Source organism: Sebastes umbrosus, chromosome 14, assembly GCF_015220745.1.
Source record: "Sebastes umbrosus isolate fSebUmb1 chromosome 14, fSebUmb1.pri, whole genome shotgun sequence".
Taxonomy (NCBI): domain Eukaryota; kingdom Metazoa; phylum Chordata; class Actinopteri; order Perciformes; family Sebastidae; genus Sebastes; species Sebastes umbrosus.
Genome location: NC_051282.1, coordinates 10,385,715 through 10,407,269, shown reverse-complemented (window position 1 = coordinate 10,407,269; position 21,555 = coordinate 10,385,715). Strand labels below are relative to the sequence as shown.

Sequence of the window (21,555 nt, the reverse complement as noted above, 5' to 3'; positions counted from 1 at the left end):
AACGTGTTATTTGGTTTCCATACTTTTCACAGACCTAAAAAAAATAATGAATTAATGATGATAATACTACTACTACAACTACTACTACTACTAATAATAATAATATAATGTTATTATTATTATTATTATTATAAGGATAATGATAATAATTATTATTTTCATTATCCTTATAATTATTATTATTATTATTATTATTATTATTATTATCATTATTATATTAACCAAATATTTTATACATAGATGCAAATTTTCTGCTACAAAACCTTTATTTTCTGTTTTCTTAAAGGAATGCAACCTTTATGTTAAAACTATTGAATCCTCAGTTAACAAAAAGCCTTTGAAAACTGTATCCGTCTGTAACACTTATAATTTGTTTCTATCATTTATTGAAATCAAAAATCCCATCGGCTTAGTTTATTTCATTAATTAATACCGTTTAAGTTATTATTGTCATGGGCTATTTACTTATATCTATTCTATCTTTTCCTTATTTCTTGTATTTTATATGCATTTTTTTAAATTCAATAAAGTTACTTAAACATTTTATAAACTTTATTTCCAACAAATACATCTTCTTAGCCGTTTTATTATTCCCATCTTTAATTAAACTGCCATACTATTTGAGTTTGACAATAAAACAAAAGAAATATGGGTTTTGAGACTGTCTATTAAGATTTATGAACTTTACCCAGAATAATAAGCAACTGAATTATTTAGGAAATGTGCATTACATTACATCAACATTATATTTCCTACTGTGTAAACTAGGTGAGAAAAACAAATTACCTTTTTTTCCCACAATATTTAGCCTAAATCTTTCCAAGGCACAGTGCACATATTTCCATGTTAACTATGAATAGTAGATGTTGTCTAGTATTGGCATGGCAACATGCTTCATTGGAATTTCATAGAGGAATGTTTAAATAATTATATAGTACACAGAATCTATATATATATATATACACACACAGTACAAGTAAATACAGGTATGAGAGTATGTATGTTGATATTTCAAAGTTGTGGTTGTTGTTTTGAAAGTGCAAGTGAACAATGAACATTACCAAAATAGAAAAATAGGTGTATATAATGAATGTCAGTGAATGTATGTGTGTAAACTGTGTGCCAGATTTGATTGCAGTTGGAGTTTACAAGGAGCAGCAACCACAACTGAAGCCAATTCTTCCTCATCTGCTAGTAGCCTGTATACCTGCTGTTACACTGCAATACATGCAATCACATGTTCTTATTATTGATTTCATTACACAAAGAAAAAACACAAAAACATTCACTTCGGAAGTTTATCTTTATTAATTTACCAGTTAATTTGTAAATGTGCAGATCATTTAAATCTCTCAAGCGAAGTCACGTTTACTGCTGAAACCGGAGTGTGAGGGGAATCATCGCTACGATAAAACATCTCTTCATATTCCATATTAATTTGCCGTATGTATCTGAACAGGTGAAGCATGTTATGTAAAACTGATTTCAAACACATCAGAGGAAGCCTGACCGAACGGAGCACACCTGAGTACAAAATGACACAATAGGCATGCCTTCATGAACAACATCTTTTGATTTGTCACTTTACAGTAGCGCTGTTAAAACTCAAAATGGCTCGAACCAGTGTACAACAAAAGCATTATGTTACATCACAGTATAATCAAACTGCTTCACACACAGCGGCTGTTTTAAATGTGCTGGCAGAGGACAAAGGATGGTTAAAGTAATCAGTATTTTTTTAAGATGTTTTATGAATAAACATGGTGAATTCTGTTGGAAACGACACCCTGTACATAATCGATGGACACGGTGATGTATTTGAAAGATCACATAATGATGGGTGATTTCTCAAACACAATTTATGGTAACCATTTACTTCTCAACATCTCAGTATTTTCATTAGGCATCTTTGGCAGTAAATCTGATACACTGGTGAGGAGTGTTTAACCATCAAAGTGATTAAAGAGGGCATAAAGCGTGATGATTCTCAAAGTGTTGAGTATATGAACAGATAAACCCGACATGGAGTCGTTTAAAGTTGGGCTGCTGCTATTTCAAATCACCTCTGTCCCTGAAAACAATTTAAACAAAACTATAACTTAAGAAAAATACACAAAACCACCAAGCGCCATCTTCCTAGAAATAACAAGTCCCTTTTCTCAGTCAAAGCCCAGCAGCAACCGGCAATCCAGTATACGTGCTTTTATTTGACCCAGAATCCAAAACTGGTTTGTGAAACCATTCTATTAGAGGGGACTCTATATCATGATGTTATAAGTCGTCACAGAGTTAACAGCTCTCATTTAGACAGGCAGCATACAGCATGTTACTTGCTCTCTCCCTTTCTCTCTTTATTTATATATTTATGATTTATGTACACACCCCTATACAAAGTGCAGCTATATATCACATCATTTACACACAGGTCAATGACTTATTTTAGTACATGGGGATCTAGCTCAGGAACTGTAATGAGTCATCCAAAGCAGTTTTACTTCGTAGACAGCAGAATGAAGAAGTGACGGATTTACAGACTTTCTGGACGATGAGCTGAACACAGCTGAGGACCAGCACTACTCCCACATTAAACACAGCAACAAAGACCTCAAACATCCCTAAACGCACATAAATATACAATATAACCACACTGTCTCAGTGGTGCACACTAGGTATACATCATGGCAAGACTCTGGTTTATATCAAACTTAACACAAGAATGATCTTGAATCTACATTTTCTATCTTCTGAACTCTTTTGTATTTATAATGAATGTCAGTCCTATAGGGTCGCGAACAACAGAGATGTGCGCTGAAGAGTTAAATGTTTGCAGAAAAAAAGCGAAGCACACCTAAAAACTACTTTCCTAACTCTACAAAGTGCTAGTGTACAGGCATCTGGACACTAGATTGTGCGTTAGTTAGTGTAAGAAGACAGCAGCAGGCCTTTTTTTCTCATGCTATGGAGGACCAAACCTCAACCTGAAAAAACAACATTCAATGCGAAGACAAACGCAGCCTGTCATCTCCCGTTACAGCTACACGAGGCAATTTCACACGCTGGCGACTCCAGATGATAGTGGGGACTAACTCAAAAAACTTTAACACAGAGAAACCACGATAATGAAACGTCTGTGAAGCTTTGCTCAGGAGGATTTAATTGGGATGATGAGACAAAAGAGCTACTATCAGAGAGTGGAGCTTTCTCTGGACGTCGCGGCTGACTTTTTGTGACACTGCAATTTCCTATGAGCACAGAAGATTTCAGAATTTGCATTAATAATCTCGCCCAGAGCAGCTTCGATGTCTAGCAACACAAATCTGATTACAGCCTATTTCCCCCATACATATCAGGTTGTGGTTTGGACTGCATGAACCAGCCTGGTGAGAGCAGGATGAGCAAAGAGGGACACACAGACCGATGTTAACCCAATAAAAACAATCATGCATAACACACACACACACACACACAGGAAAAAAACACAGATGGAAAGAACAAAATGTCAAGGCTAGCGCTAACACAATGGCAGTGTGTGTTGTGGTTTGTTGACCCAGTCCCAAGTTTTCACACAATGGGGTGTTATATCACGCAAAAAAAGACAGCAAGCAAGAGATGGAAGAGCAGCACAGATTCACGTGTTGGCCGACATGTAGCTCAAAATGAAAAGTGCAACAACAGCAACAGCATGAAAACACACAAAATCTCAAGAGTGAGTGGAAATGGATTGGGCTACAATTGTACCATGACAGTGCAGGGGGGGCTGATGGGAGTGTGTCTGGTGGTTTGTTTACAGTGTGGATCCAAACGACAATGAGTGAGGAAACGCTTGTTCAAGTCAATAATGGCAAATCTAGCAGCCCGATACAAGAGGAACTAGTGGAGTTCATCGCCATTTGATGCATTATAATCATAGAGAGACATGTGGGAAAGATGTCTGGAGATAATGAAGGAAAAGTACATTCATGCGAGTTGAAGAACTCAGTGAGCTTATTGAGCCGTTTGGATGGAAACTATTGAGACAAACATTAAAGAGGAGGTTTAATGAACTGTCTGGTTGTGGGGTGGATTTTGCAGTTTAAGATATTAAAGCAGGAAGCCGTTAACTCGTCTCTGCTTTACTATTTTATTGATATTCTGCATCTACAGTAACTTTATTGATTCAGAGTCCAAATCAGGTTTGTATACCGCTAGATACGGTCATTGAAGATGGTATAATGCTTCCACCAGGCTGTATTTCCACAAAATTAGCAAAATAAACGTCACCGTCAATGGAGAAAGATGAGCGTCTGTGTATGAAGCAGTCAGCTGAATGCTGCAGGGCGACACTCAATGAACAACTAAGCTTGACAAATCTGATTTTAAACTGAGGAGTGCTGCCAGTAGCAACGATGCCGTCTATTACAGAGACACACACACACACACTGCTAAGCTTCGGGTTATGTGCGCTTGTTTGAGTGCATTTGTGTAATTCTGCCTGTCGTTCGTGAGAGCTTCCACAGTAATCCTGTCTGTGCGTGTGCATGCTCGAGTGTACGTGTGTGTGCGCTTTTCATCTTTACAGCGACCTTGTGTGTGTGCGTGTGTGTGCGTGTGTGTTTTCGTTAACTGAGCATGACTACAGCTGTCCCTGAACCAACATTAACACCAACAAGTCTGGTTACCATCTACCGTTCACATCGTCTCTTCCTCTTTGCGAAGCCCCTCTCTAGGCCCACGTTTCTCCCCCCTTCTCAACCCACGCCAAGGCCCCTCTGCAGCCCCTACAGGCCCCGCCTCCCTCCTCTCCACCAATTACTGGATCTCCTTCATCCTGTTGAGAGCGGAGCCGGCCTTGAACCACTCGATCTGCGTCTCGTTGAAGGTGTGGTTTAGAGTAATGGACTCCTGGCTGCCGTCGCTGTGCTTGATAACTGCTGCCAGGGCCTGGAGGGAGGACACAAGATCATGTGTCAAATCATTTATCCAGTTTTTAGTCTTCCAACATAATGTTAATGCGGTCCTTTGGATCAATGTTTCATTAGTGCAGGATATTGCTCACCTTGCCGGGAACAAAGGATTTCAGCCCAGTGATTGAGATCTTGTCATCAGGGCGAATTTTGTCGTAGTCGTGGGGGTCGGCAAAGGTCAGAGGCAGCAGGCCCTGCTTCTTCAGGTTCGTCTCTGTGAGGAGATGGAAATATGAGACACAACGGCAAGACGCTGACACCCATACTGTACTTCCATCAGGTAACCAGAGAAGGGCTCTTTGTCTGTCAGTGTATCGGTTACACAGATATAGAAGGTCATGGAGAATAATGCATGTGAGCATGTCTGTCTGGTTGTTATTGATTAGTTCTCATGATGAATTAGTTGCTCCATTTACACAGAATTCATGCTGTTGGAAATCTTTTTGATGTTGAAAGCTTTGTACAGATATGTAAACTATCAACCACACGCAACAGCATTTATTTAGTGTGTTTCTGGTTCTGAGGAAATATTTTCACACAAATGAATGCAACATTCCTGAGATCAGACAGCTTTTCATCCCCCCACTTACCTACACCCAGACTTCTATATAACAAACTGGCACTAATGGACTGTAATTATAACTTGGAGACTCTTTGAGACGCTCTTTATTCTGGCAGACTGTAAACATGCCAGGCTAAATAATCATCAGCTTGGTCTGGAACCTGACCACACATATTAAGATGCTGCTTCCCTGTTGCCTCTACCTTTCACAAAGAAAATAAATTAACAGTTTGAGTGTAAGGATAAATAGATTTAGTTATATGCCTCCACCAACCAGTCAAGTTGCAGTTTACATCCCTATCTGCCCATAATGTCTAGGGATGCAACTAACAATTATTTTCATTGTTGGTTATTCTGTCGATTATTTTGAACATGGCTGCAGAATATATCTAAAGAGATTGATGTTTGCATGTTTTTTTTTCTCTCTGTGCCCTGAAACCTACCGTGGATTCTGGCAAAGCTCTTGACGATGATAGCGCGTCCTCCAAGGTGTCGTGGCTCCAGGGCAGCGTGCTCTCTACTGGAGCCCTCTCCATAGTTCTCGTCTCCAACCACCACCCAGTTCACTCCGTTGGCCTGGATTATAGAGTTAAACAAAGACAAAGGAGACATTTAAACAGCTGTCAGGACGAGGACCGAGAAGACTAATAAAGTTCCAACGAGGAAAGTGGTTGCTTGGGAAATATGCAATACAAATAAGGATGTTGGTGCTTTTTTTTTTGTTTAACAGCACTAACATACAGCATGCTACAGAATCTACACTCCACCGGTTCATTAGGCACAGCTGGGTAAAACGAATGCAGTCTAATACAGCAGTCCTGCAATAAATCCTGCCTTCTATTCATGACGGTTATAATGTTCAGTTCATCAACCGACGCCAAACTCACCTTGTAGTGGCGGGCCACATCAGGAACGCCTCCGAACTCTCCTGTCAGCAGGTTCTTGACCTTGTTGACGGCATCGTTGTCGATGTTGACTGCACCGATCAGCATGTTGTTGGAGATGTTGTCCAGGTGGCCGCGGAATTTCAGCCAGGGCCCGGCAGCACTGATGTGGTCAGTGGTGCACTTTCCCTTCACCTACAGCAGCAGAGGAGACGAGAGGAAGATACAGAGGACAAGGAGCTATTTAACAACGGCTATTTAACACTACAACATTTATATCATTCTGTGGAGTTTCAGTCACCTTTGTGCAAACACTTGACAAATCAGCTAAAACAATACAATCATCCAATAACCAGAAGGCCCTTCACTAATAGTAAAGCTATCCTCTCCCTTGTCAACTAATTATTTTAAAGGATAAGGCTTTTTCTTATCGTCAGCAAATCCCATTAAAAGACCAAAACCAACAATGCATTACTCCGTTGCAATACTTTTCAACTTCTCTACCCTGTCTGTGCGTCTCAGTCCTAATCCCTTTCTTTTTTGGCTAGCCCCGTGACCTGACAATACATTTCAGATGCTATTTAGCTCTACAAGCTCACACCACAACATACATTGAAGGTTGTAATTGATAAAAGAAACGTGAATCTAGAGGAATATCGATAACATCCGACATAAAGTGAGCACACATACAATTTTTCTAGAGAGAAACATAGTTCACTGAAATAACTAAACTGATCAGAAATAAACTAATAAACTATACTTAGAACGACTTAGAGAAAAGCACATCTTAAAAGGTCCTCAGTCTGATTGTAAAAGCAAGTGGCAGTGTTGTGATAAACTTGAATTAAAATTTGGCATTCAGATAAGTGTTGGGATGGTTTGTGTATATTTTGTGTCTTTGATGCGTCTCATTATGTCACTCCATCTCCTTTTCATTCCCCATAAAGCTCCGATTACATTCATAATATCATTCTGTGTATGTATGTGTCTGCTGCCTCAAGCATGTTTGAAAACTGTGGTAGCGTCTGGGACGGTTCACGATGAGGTGAGGTCTCTGAACTGCTTTGACTACAGGACCCGTCCTGAAGGGCGTGAACATGGATTCTGTGCCGACTTGAGGGTTTTAGTCTCAGATCAAGAGAAATTAGTCTGAGACAGTCTTGTAATTTGCGCTAGTCCACCACATCTTTCCTTCCATCTCCTTCTCACCTTGATGAGGACCTTCATCTCCTCCATGTCTTTTCCATGCCACTTGTCGAAGGGCTCCAGCAGCTGCAGACGGTTACTGGTGGGGTTCACATCCACCTGAACAACGTCAAATCAAGACGTAAAGCTTCTAACAAGAATATTTTCAAAGATAATAACCAAATTTTATTTGAACTCCAAAAAAAATTCCTTTTCTGTCTTGATAACTATCACATTAGACATTTCTGTCTAAACAAGCCTTGCATCGTGCTGTTGGTTTACACTTGGTTACTCTATCATGTATTGGTTCAAACTCCTACTGGGTTATTACAGATGTGCTGCTTTCTGGATTGTTGAGATTAGATACTGTATCTTTAAAATAAATATATATATATATATATATATATATATATATATATACCTTTACTGAGCTGCCCTCGGCAGGGGGGTACTGGTAGGTGTCCTGGCCCGGGTCAAAGTCTTTGGAGGGGAGCTCGTCACCGTTGGGAGCTTCCAGCTTGAACTTCTCTCCATTAGCAGCGGTCAGATAGTCGGTCTCTGGGTTGAAGTCGAGTGTCCCGGCAATGGCCATGGCAGTGACAATCTACAATGAATTACATAACAGGCATTTAGTATTAAGCCACCAAGGAATACAGAATTAACAATTTTATTTATAATGGGTAACTTTGGTATTTTTCAACCTGGAAACCTATTTTCCCACGTTTTTATGTCTAACTGACTAATAGCGACAACAATTTCTGAAACTGGTCAAGTATTGAGGGAGAGCGCTGTAGACGGCGGCCGCTCACAGGCTGCAATATGGTGCTATTGGGGCAAGATGGCACCGTCATTTATGTCCACTATAAGTGCTTGCCTTAGCCATGACAGGCTCTGATTATCATTCTAAGTGTCTGACATTATGGAAAGAGTCTCTCTCAAGGAGAAGTCTCATTTTGAAATCTGGCGAGGTGACGTGTTGCTGGAAGACAACGGTGGAATATTAGAATACATCCATGGTGGAAACATGAGCGTCAGCCGGGCAGGGTTTGTTGTGTTGTGAGTACAGAAAGCGTAGCTTAGTGTTCAATGTCATGGCTGAATATTAAGATGATTTTGCGGCTGCCAGTTACAGAGTTCTCCCTCAATACTGGACCAGTTTCAGAATTGCTGTCCCCATTAATGAATTAGACACAAAAACGTGGGAGAATAGGGTCCAGGTTGAAAAATACCAACGTTAACCTTTAAGTCCTCCACTGTGCTGTATACATGAGCTACTGTAAGTCGGTCTATTGATGCCCATGTTATTATGAATCACTGAAATTGTGTTTTGCTTGATGTTCAACCTGCAATGCTTTTTACCTCAGGAGAGGTGACAAAAGCGTGAGTAGCTGGGTTAGCATCATTCCTGGCAGTGAAGTTCCTGTTGTAGGACGTGACGATAGTATTCTTCTCTCCTTTTTTCACATCCTTCCTGAAGAAAGTCAAAACACCGAACATGTTAGTCTGATGCGTTGCGTGTTTAACCTACATCACACAGAGGAATTTTCTTTTTGATCTTCAGACTTTACTTTGTACTTTTGTGCGGTGAGCAACCTGTTTCAAATCAGTTTACAATACTAACAGTCTAAAGCCCTGCTAGTGGCCTGTAGTTACTGCATATGAAAGTGTTAGAATGAACAATGTATTGATGATTTCCCTGTTCTTACAGCCTAAATGAAGAACCATTAAAAGGGTTCATTCTCTTGGAAGGATAAATGTGCAAATTTCATGGCAATCGGACTATGAGATTTATTGTATGTAAATTTGTAATTTTGGCCTCTGATTGATGCTAGAATAAAGTTTATCAAACATCCAAAATGGGAAGAGTTCTGGTGATCATGATCTCTTTAGATTTAGATTTATTGTGTAAAGTTGGAAAAAATTGGTGCAGTGGTAGTGTGAGAGGAAAGGTCGCCAGAAACACTAGTATTCACCCTACAGGGACCATAAATATTCACAGTGCATTTAATGAAAATCCAGTCATGAACCAATGTTGGTAAAGCGGAAATCAAGAAATCCTCATCTGTGGGATACTTCTACAAAATGTCATGGCAATCTGGCCTGTGGTTGTCGAGATATTTTGCTCTGGACTAGAACAGAATAATCACCTGCCATGATCCTGCCGCCAGCGGGGCACAAGTAACCTTTACAAATGGGGTGCATACCTGTCCCACTGTCCGATGCAGGGTCCACAAGCGTTGGCCAGGACGATTCCACCAACATCACTCAGGATCTTGGACTAAAAGAGGGACAACATGAATTTGAAAAAATCCTTTCCTGCATCTTTTAAACACACACAATTGTATTTATCTTAAAAACCTGCTGAAAAAAAGAAACTGCCCAAATACTACTGGTCACTTGCTAAATGTTGTTGAGATTCTGACTCACATATCCATCTCTCTCGATAGTGGCGCGGATCTGCTCAGAACCAGGGGTGACTGTGAACTGGGCCTTGCACTTCAGACCTTTATCCAAAGCCTGCTTGGCCAGAGAGGCCGCCCTGCCCATGTCCTCGTAGCTTGAGTTGGTGCAGCTGCCGATCAGACCTGCAAGAGACAAGTTCAATGTTTGTAAGAGGAGAACTGAGAAGGAGGAAAATGAGAGAGTATACAGTTACAGTGGCAGATTGGAAGTATTCATCTATTTTTGCATATGAAATGAGAGGAAAATTAGAAGACACAAAAGACAAACAAGTCTGTAATAATACATCTTTATCGTCATAATCATATTCTACTCATTCTGTCAATGATTGGCATTATTACTCATTCTAGTGAGCTACTTTGGAAGAACACGTGACAGGGCTGTAATGTGATCTGATCATATCTGGAAAATATAACACAGCTCGTAGGAACAAAGAAAGAAATATCAAATTTCACTAGACAAAGCATTTTTCAATTGTAACATAATACAGCTGTGTCACAAATACTGACCGACTTTAACCTCCAGGGGCCAGCCGTGCTTCTTGGCTGTAGCCCCGATCTCAGACACGGGGTGGGCCAGGTCGGGGGTGAACGGCCCGTTGATGTGGGGCTTCAACTGGTAGAGGAGGAGGAGGGAAACAGGACATAAAAAGGGAGTAATGTGGGACATGTATGCTATAAATATTGTTTTCTAAATTCGGACACTTTTAAAAGCACAATTGAGCCACCTCATGCAGCATCGTAAACACATGATACGGTAAACAAGACGAAGCAAACAGTATGTGAGTGAATGAGAAGTGCTGTAGTTCTTTTTAGTGGATAGCACTTGAAATCTCCTTAGGAAAGCTTAAACATACCAACATAAGCAAAATCTGGTAGGTCAATGATTCTTAGAGGTTATCAATATGATATCCAGAGCATTAATGTAGCAGCAAACAACTATTTGCTATGTAAAGATATAGAGGAGTAATGTCTACCTGAGCAGAGAATGAAGTCTTTCTCCCTCTGTGTGTGTTGTAATCTGAGTTTCTCTGTGACATAGCCAGCCGCACATGCTTTTAATGCATGTGAGCGTGCCACGGCCGCTGCTCTGCACTGCTCTCATAAGGCAGTTACAGCTGATAATAATACCTTACATTACATGACTCGTGAAAATGTTTTGACTCACCTCGCTCAGGTTGATCTCTATGACCTGGTCGTATTCACAGCCTTTATCTGGGACCAAGTCATCTTTGAACTGATCAGCCACAGAGGCAATCTCTGAGAGGGGGGGGACACAGCTGGAGGTGAGACACAGTGAATCAAGACTAAACAGACCAAAACTAAACAGGAAGAGACTGACCTCCACGGCCAGTTTTCTCCATGTACGTCTTCATGCGGTGGTTGTAGGGGAAGACGGACGTGGTAGCTCCAATCTCAGCACCCATGTTACAGATAGTGGCCATTCCTGAAAAAAATTAGAGTGTCACTTTACCCTTTGAGTAACATATACTGCACTAAAGTTGAAGAAATGTATTATCTATTCAAGCAAAATATGGATGGTAGTTGAAGTTGTCACTGTTCTTCCTTTCTTTGATTTTCACATGTAAACACAGAGAATGTCTTCAAATAATTCGTATTGTATCTCATCCTTACCAGTGCAGGAGATGGAGTCAACTCCAGGCCCATGATACTCCACAATGGCTCCGGTGCCGCCCTTCACAGTCAGGATACCAGCCACCTTCAGGATGACGTCCTTCGGCGAGGTCCAGCCAGACAAGGATCCTGTCAGCTTCACTCCAATCACCTGAGGGAAATAAAACACACACACACACAGGTTTAAACTAATGGGAAACAAAAAACTAACACAAACATTCATGAAGACATTTAATGGTTTAAAATGAAATTGAAATTAATTTACAAGATTTCCGGTGTCAAGAACTCACATTAGGACACTTGAGCTCCCAAGGGATTCCGGCCATGACATCCACGGCGTCAGCTCCCCCCACTCCGATACAGATGGACCCCAGGCCACCGCCATTGGGAGTGTGGGAGTCTGTACCAATCAGCATCACTCCGGGATAGGCATAATTCTCCAGGATTATCTGTCCAAAGGAAGGGACATTCACAATCAGTCACACATTTTTCATCCTTTTCTGGAAGGACACATAAATCATTCTGCAAAGTGAAGTTCAAACATCCAAGAGAAATAACAATATACAAAACCCACTTTTAGAGTATTAGAAAAATCCGTTTATGGCATCATTATAAATCGGTGTACTGTACCTGATGGATGATCCCTGATCCAGGTTTCCAGAAGCCAACTCCATATTTGGCACCAGCAGTGGCAAGGAAGTTGTACACTTCCTCGTTTACTTCCTGTGTTGAGGGTGATTGGGGAAATGTTTATTTTCATATATGATACATGAGTGTCCCTGATGTAACCATAACATAATAAACTTGGCTGCAGCACTTAATCTTGAATCCTGTAATCCAACAGACAATTTGATCAAACCGTCAGAATTGGAACCAACACATGGTGTCTACTGTGCCCACAGAAAACTGTTTAAGGCTGCTGCCTCGAATCCCTGCCAGCAGAGAATCAAATCCTGCTCAACAAATGTTACACTTGACTGAATTTGACTTTCTACTGAGAAAAAAATCTAATTTCAAGTTAGTTCAAGACAATATACGATACTGTCAGTTCAAAATACACTGCAATATAATGAAAAGTTATCTCAAAATGCCATTTGCACTGTATAAACACTATCCAAAATAGAAATTGGCTCTTGTTCACTCATTCTGTTAACTGACAAAAACGGGCTCAATTGACAACCTGAGCCAAAAGCCAGAGGAGAAACTTATAAAGCTGCTGAGTCTCTCTATAACTGCGTCCTGCAAACACATTAATGGGATCTCATGAGGCTGGTATCGGATACACACTTTGCAAGTGCACAAGCTTAATGTTGATGTCTGTTGCTGTTGGTATCAAGTGTGTGTATGTGACTGGCTGTATAAACCTGAACCAGCACTCATCGCCTTAACCTGAAATCAGCATTACATGGTGTTTTAATGATTCATTATTAAATCATTTTCAAACCAGAGTAACTATCGCTTCCTTTTATTATTTGTTTTGTGGTAATAAACATGCCAGACCAAGTCCATTTGTCCAGATACTCTGTCTGATCAGATTACACTGAAAACGCAGGGCAGAATGGAGGCCGGTAGCACAGCAGGAAGGCACAAAAACATGCATCTCAGTAGGTGGAAAAAGTATCAAAAGACAAATCTTTTTCTTCTGTCTAGGGTTGCAAAAGGTTGGAGAATTTCCGGAAAATTCAAATTCAAATCAAAGGGAAGTTAAGCTTGCACAATTTCAATTTAAAAAGCAGTAATAGGATACTAGGTCTTATGGCATGTTTTGGTTAAAAGTAAGATCATTGAATTGAATTGTAACCATGCACTGAATTCAGCAGAGCAATCTACAGCACACTACTGCACTGTCTGAGCCAAAGGACTACATGCTTTCATGATGTAACTTTTGATTATATTACTGGAGTGAATATATTTTATATTTTTTTATGATATTTCAGTCAACCAGCAGATAGTAGCCTAAAGCACACAGTTCATTACTTGTTAACACCTTCTGTTGTTACTATGTGGGATGAAGCTTGATTGAGCTAATTGAGGAGTTTTAATTAATCAATTTATATTCATTCTTTATTGTAAAACATTTTTTTTTTTTAATAAAATGAGTTCACTTTAAATCTTAGGTTTGTATACGGCTCACACCGTTGGCTCAAATTTTCAAAGTACCTTTCCCCATTAGTTAACTTGCTAGCTAACTCACCACATGGCACATTTCACATTGTATGTATTTGACAAATTAATAGATATATTTGGCAAATTAATGGACTATGTCTGCTTATAATATGGTAAAAGAGCTGTTTCTATCGGCATATGACGTGGTAAATACAGCCTGAGCATATAACCCCTTTATTTCCATTTTATTCCCATTGATTCTCATATATTCCTGTTAATTCCCATGGAAAGTCTACACCTTGAATATTCCCAGAATTTTGCAACTCTCCTTCTGCCAATGTCAAAGTCCAAACAATGACTGTACCATAAAAATATATATACAATATATATACTGTATAATACTCCATCCATCTGTCCTCACCTTGGCCCTCTGCAGGTCCTCGGCTCCTCCGATCTGAGCCTCAATCAGATGATCACAGTGGATGGTGGAGGGAACCGCCACCCTGGCCAGACCACTGCTGATGAACTGTAGCATGGCCATCTGAGCTGTGGCGTCCTGCATAGCCACGCGGTCTGGACGCAGGCGCAGGTAAGTGCGGCCGCGGTCGATATCCTGCCCCGCTGGATCATCCAGGTGACCGTACACAATCTTCTCCGACAGAGTGAGAGGCCTGCCGAGCCTGATTGGGTGGAGTAATGGAGAGATGCGGTAAAAATTGTGTTTGTAGAGTCAAATACTACAAGTTTTATTAATTTGTCTAAAAACATCTTACTTCTAATGTCTATATAGTGTATTTCAAGTGTTCTGTTCTTCCGTATGTTGTGTCTCACTTTTGGAAAGTAGTGTACTGTATGTCGCCTGTTGCCAAGAATCATGGAAAAGCCCTTAACACCAAAAGCAAATACGGCTTATCAGGACAGCAAACACTTGGGGGCCAACTGTTCATATAATAGTCATAGAACAGCCACACTAAAGGCATCTCCTATTCCTGGATTACAGCATGTGGTAAGCTCAGTAAAAGAGGAACACCAGGACATCCAAAGTTAGCTCCGTGGGCCCTGCTGGCACTCACACGTCAACACTGTAAATGTCACCAGATTAACTGTGCAGCTGTAATAAACACCAGCCATTCCTCATGAGCCAAACTGTAATCAACAAGGACTCTGTGTGTTTGTGTGTATTTCTGAGAAGGGTGACCGCTGACCTCTTGCGCACAATGTTGATGTTCTCGTGCAGCTTCTCATAGTTAATGCTGGAGCCGGGCTCAAAGCGGCTCATGGCCACCTTGGCCTTGGCGCTGAAGGCTGCGGAGACATGAAGACGCCTCGCCCCGGTTCCAAGGGCCAGCTGGACCAGAGGGAACAGAGGACATGTTTGAGACATAACACCATAAACAAAGTTTTATTGTACAGTTTAGGACTAACACATTAAGTTCTGAGTTATATAATAACTGTGCGGAGGAAATAGAGGCAATTAAATGCTGCAAGAGTAGGACCGTGTGTGAGGATAGTTAAAACATAATCTTGCAAGTGGCACCATTAAAAATGTGGCATACAGAAAGACAGAAGAAGAAGAATCCACCATTTTGGTCACAAAAGGCTCGGTCAGTTTGGTTAGACATCCCGACCCGCTCTACAAGATCAGTATTGGAGCCGAATAAAGCATATTTTAATTGATCAGTCATTGTTAACTCTGTTTATCTTATCCCACTGTTCTCCATCTATACCAGCCGACAAGAATGACCCACTGGACTTGTTAAAATCCTAGAACCAATTTCTAACATATGCCACGTAAATAACAGTGTGCTTCAGCCAGCAAAGAGACTCTCGTTTTGCTTCCATTTTAGCAACAATTTTAGTTAGTTTTTTTTAACCAACAACTCCAACTAACGATTATTTTTATAGTCGATTAATCTGTTGATTATTTTCTCGATTAATCAACTAGTTGTTTGGTCTACAGCATATATATACTGTATATATCTACAGTATATATATGTTTGTTAAGAGTAGGGCTGCAACTAACGATTATTTGTATTGTCGATTAAGACATTTTGAGGTGACCAAAATGTGTTCTCGATTAATCGATTAGTTGTTTGGTTTATAAAATGCCAGAAAATGGTGAAAAATGTTGATTGGTGTTTCCCAAAGCCCAAAATGACATCCTCAAATGACTTGTTTTGTCCACAACTCAGAGATATTCAGTTTACTGTCATAGAGGAGTAAAGAAACCAGAAAATATTCACATTTAAGAAGCTGGAATCAGAGAAATTTTCTTTCTTAAAGAATCAAACCGATTAATAGATTATCAAAATAGTTAGCAATTAATTCAATAGTTGACAACTAATCAATTAATTGTTACAGCTCTAGCTGAATTGTGTCAGGATTTTGTTCATGCCGGTAAAAACAGCAGGTTGTGAAAATACCGTCCAAATCTTCCTGCTACAGCAATATCAGACTGACATTAATCTATCTGTATACACTGTATGAATAAAGCATTTCAAGACCTTTCTTTCGATAACTTTAATGTACTTTAAGTGTGCAATGTAAAGCTTTATTATGGAGTAAAATGCATTACATATATAACTATTACATCAAAACTCTGGCAGAAACCTAATATCAGACTGAATGTTAGAATTTAAATCAGGCCACTGCTTCAAGTGTGAGTCATTTTTATTAGTTGATGTCATTTGCCACTACCAGCAAAGTAAGCTATATTATAGGATTGGATTTAAACCAGTCATGCCAATGAGCGATTCTAGGCGACACACAAGGGAAGCTATGTTCACTTGGTGAATATCTGACCCTCAGTGTTTATATTATTCAGTGGAAAGTCATCTTGCTCAGAGAAAACTGGGTGAGAGTTTATACGGCTCATATTTCAGGGGCTAGTAGCACCCGCTAGGCTGTCACTGACAGTCTGATACACTACACTGTTTACTACGTATGAACACTAGAGGTTAAGAGGCAAAGTAAATCAGAAGAGCATTGTTAACTAACAAAATCAGTGTAAATAAACCAGCAGGAGTGGAAAATTTGCTCAGAGGCCCTTTCTCATAGCTCCAGAAAATGGTGTTTTTTGGTGGCCAGCATTGACAAGTGATCAAAAGTTAGCCAAATATGGTCAGTTTGGTCTTTTCCTTAAGTTAAGCCTAAATGAGGAGAATATCCATCTAGTCTATACAAACTGTGCAAATCTTTGACAGTGTATTGTGGCAACACCACTGACACACCACTGACCAGCAGGTTCAGTGTTGTCCAGCTATTTTGACAGTAACAAGTGCAAGTGGTTCATGAATAACTTGTTTGAATGCATAGTTTTTATATAATGTAAACTCAATGCAATGCTATGCTATCCAACCCATATTGATCCAAATAATAAACTAAACATGTAAGGACTGAGACTATGCCCTTTTCTACGTTGCATTGCATTGACTCTCTTCAAATGGAAAAATACTACTATGGCACATCTCATAAATGTTGGCTAAAGGAGGTCATGGCACATCTCAAACTCAGACAACTCAAGCACACTACTCTGGAAACCATTTTGTCTTCTTTTCACAACTAATCTCCATTACTGTGTGTAATATAACAGGTATATTCTCTTATTCTCCCTGTATTTTTTTCCTCCTTTATACTATATGATACTCATTTATGGGAATAATAGATGCAGGCATATGTGATTGTTTATACTGTATGTGTGATGACAAAGTATTTTTGATTTATATTCTGAAATTCCAATGAAAATATTTAGATAATAAATTGATGAAGCACCAATAAAAGCCAGACCTCATACCAGCAGACAACAAACATGCATTGTTTACAAGAAACAGATTAGATTAGCAGGTTACTTTATGAGCAGCAGACTTATTTGTGTTTACATCCTTTTTGTAAACAGATGCTTACCGAAGGCCCTGTGCTATTAAAATAAACATATACCATCTGATTTGACCCACTAGCCAACATAAGACCTATGTTGGCTAGTGGGTTTAATGTCTATTAAACTCCTCAACAACTCGTAACATAAAGCTATCACAATGACAGTGCAATATGTTAAATACGGACAGTGCAATATGTTAAATTGGGACAGTGCAATATGTTGCATCTGTGTAATATTGGGCTATTGTCTGTGCAATATGGGCAAGACGGTAGACGGTGCAGTGCACTACCTGGGTGCAATACCTGCCATGGTGTGTGTGATAGTATGTGCCATTATGTACGTGGACTGTGTATGTGTGGAAACATCTGTTTCTGTGGAACTATTTCCCTGTCTTGTGTGGAATCGTTTATTATTGTTGTTGATGCTGTTTTAATTTAGTGTTTGTAACTGCAGTTGGACGGAGTCCAGGAAAAATGTCCCCACGGGGACAATAAAAGTATATATCTCATCTTATCTTATCTTATCTTATCTTATCTTAACACACTGCTGTGCATCAGTCCCAGCTCTCAGGAGTAAACTATGTATTTGTTTCCTCCTTTATACCATATGATATTCATTTATGGGAATAATACATGCAGGCATATGTGATTGTTAATACTGTATGTGTGATGACATAAAAGCTTTATGATTTATATTCTGAAACGCCAATGGAAATATTTAGATAATAAATTGATGAAGCACCAATAAAAGCAAGACCACACCCAGCAGACAACAAATATTCATTGTTTACAAGACATAGATAGGCAGCAGGTTACTTTATGAGCAGCAGACTTATTTGTGTTTACATAAACAGATGCTTTCCTCCTTTAAACCATATGATATTCATTTATGTGAATAATAGTTGCAGGCATATGTGATTGTTTATACTGTATGTGTGATGACATAAAAGCTTTATGATTTATATTCTGAAACGCCAATGGAAATATTTAGATAATAAATTGATGAAGCACCAATAAAAGCAAGACCTCATACCAGCAGACAACAAATATGCATTGTTTACAAGACGCAGATTAGATTAGCAGGTTACTTTATGAGCAGCAGACTTATTTGTGTTTACATAAACAGATGCTTAACGAAGGCCCTGTGCTATTCAAATAAACATATACTATCTGATTTGACCCACTAGCCAACATGAGGCCAGAAACACACTGCTGTGCATCAGTCCCAGCTCTCAGGACAGTACACCTGAACTGAATGGACTGTAGTGCTGTGTAATTGTCTGAAATATATTAATTATTGCTTTTGTTAAATATTTTTATGAGAGTTACAAGTTCTTTTGACCATGGAGCATATATACTGGTTATTTGTATTCTGGGGGTATCGTTCCTATGCAGAGGGTAGGTTAGGTTATTTATTGACTACACTGAGGGCGTTTTATGTTTTAATACTTTATTTATTGTGTTGAGTTGAATGTTTATTTTATACTGTAATTACCTTGTGCCTTTTCTACCTTTTTTCTTTTCTTAAAGCTGACTCGGTGTAAACTGCTCACAATTCAAATGTACTTATTTTAGGTGCAAATGGCAAATAAGACTCTTGAATCTTGCATCTTGCATCTTGAATCTTGATAATGAATCCGGAGTGAACTGTTATGAAGTGCGTATTGAGGAAACTACTGTAACCTTGTGATCACCTTGCACACATCCGGCCACCTGGGACCGTTTTCAGCCTCTTTTCAGTTTGATAACGTCTGAACTCGTTACTAGTGGTAACAACAACACGGTGTAACGGCGGTTGCTGTGGTTTCGGAGCTGGTTTATAACCGTTACATCGCGTCGCCATGGTGAGTCAACCGAGGACACTGTGACCTGACCGGAGCGGCTCGGTGAGCTCTTTACTCCGCATTCAGCCGCTGTCGGTCACATTTAAGACCCGGCGGCTGAATTACACGACAAAACATATCTGTTGTCACATGTGTGGTCGATAGCAAAGCAGTTAAAAGCTCTGTGAAAGTGAAATAACCGTTTTCTTACCCGCAGTCTGGTGACAGTCAAACAGTAGGACGCCATTTTGTTCACTGACAAAGATGAGTGTGTCGCCCTCCTGTGACGTAGCTGGCTCAGGGAGCGCGTTACTGGGTTAGAAAATAAATAAATAAAAGATTAAATAATAAAGTGAATTATTAAAGTATATTATTATTATTATTGTTATTATTATTGTTATATTATTATTATTATTATAAAAATAACAATAATATATATTTTTAAATTATGATAACAATAATAATTGGTAATTATTATTATTATTATTATTGGTAGTAGTAGTAGTAGGCTATTATTATTATTATTATTATTATTATTATTATTATTATTATTATTATAATAATAATAATAATAATATATTTTTTTAAATTATGATAATAATAATAATTGGTTATTATTATTATTATTAGTAGTAGTAGTAGTAGTAGGCTATTATTATTATTATTATTATAATTATAATTACAACAACATCAATAATAATTAAAATAAAAATGATGATAATAATAATGATAATAATAATAATAATAATAATAATAATAATAATAATAATTGGTATTATTATTATTAGTAGTAGTAGTAGTAGTAGGCTATTATTATTATTATTATTATTATTATTATTTTATTATTATATTGGTGTTGTTGTTGTTGTTGTTCCATAAACATATAGGACAAAAAATTAAATTAAGTTTCTACATGACTTGTGCCAGTAACATCCTGATAACACCTATATTACATATAAATCTAATCTGTTTCTCACATGTATTAACTAGGCAGTGGGGGAGAGTAACAGACATTTACTTGAGTAGTGTACTTAAGTATAATTTTTTAAATACCTACTCCACTTAATTTCAGAGGAAAATAGTGTACTTTTACTCCTCTATGTTTATTTGACAGTAACAATTACTTTTAAGTTTCAGATTTTACATAGGCCTGCAAAAACATATCATTATCTGAAAAAATATTACGCATTGCAAGATTAAATTACCTAACATTGTATAAAATAGTTAGCTAGGTCTATAGTACCCGGGACATAACTAAAACCAGCTCCACCTACACAACAGAACACAACATTAAAATGTTGCTTACACAGTGATGCAATAATGCAATAATGATGATCCAGTAATACAACCCTCTGACAAGGGCCTACTACTGCACAACAAGTAGGTTACTTTAAATTGGGATACTTTTTGATAAATTTTTTTTACTGCTAATACTTTTGTACTTCCGCTTAAGTAAATTAATGTAGGACTTTAATGGAGCATTCTATTTTATTTTTTATTTATTTTATTTTACTTTTTCATCAACAACATAACTTTGCAATCCATTCAGTGTGAAATACCAAATACAGAAGTGTGCATTTTGACACATTTTTCAAAACAAATAAAGAATAAAATTAAATCATGAATTAAATTAAATTAATAAAAAGTAGAATGAAGAACAGAATTATCAACTAAACCACAGTATAGGTAAAATAATAATAATAATACACATATACATATGTATTTTCAAACATACATAAACAATCAGCAACAAAAGATCATAATATAAACATAAATACACACAGACAAGTTAAGGTACATATCAGATGTCTACAGCCAATGTATGTTGTAATTTGGTTTGAATGAGAATCAGTTACGCAAGAGTACACAGTTTTAGAAATTACTTAATGGAGCATTTTAAAGTGTAGTATTGCTACTATCTTAAGGAAAAGTTTTCAATACTTCTTCCACCACTGGAACTATATTCATAATACATAACATAATATCACATATAATATGATATAAATATAATGAGTGAATATGTTTTTATAGTTTAATGCAATATTAGACACTGCAGTCGCATAAAAACATAACTATCTGGAG

The 21,555-nt window shown here is 38.4% G+C and overlaps 1 protein-coding gene across 1 annotated transcript; it reads right to left on the bottom strand.

Annotated features, from left to right (window-relative positions):
* Positions 1-1,284: 1,284 nt before the first annotated feature.
* LOC119501897 (aconitate hydratase, mitochondrial-like) lies at positions 1,285-19,774 on the bottom strand. Its single transcript, XM_037792661.1, has 18 exons — positions 19,685-19,774; positions 14,980-15,122; positions 14,196-14,454; positions 12,299-12,391; positions 11,959-12,117; positions 11,669-11,819; positions 11,376-11,480; positions 11,202-11,293; positions 10,544-10,649; positions 10,002-10,159; positions 9,779-9,852; positions 8,934-9,045; positions 7,996-8,178; positions 7,599-7,694; positions 6,393-6,584; positions 5,949-6,081; positions 5,036-5,157; positions 1,285-4,920 (listed from the first exon to the last, which is right to left on the bottom strand). Exons 1-18 carry the CDS (start codon positions 19,718-19,720, stop codon positions 4,789-4,791), a joined length of 2,346 nt encoding a protein of 781 aa, XP_037648589.1. The 5' UTR covers positions 19,721-19,774; the 3' UTR covers positions 1,285-4,788.
* Between the last annotated feature and the right edge of the window lie 1,781 nt (positions 19,775-21,555).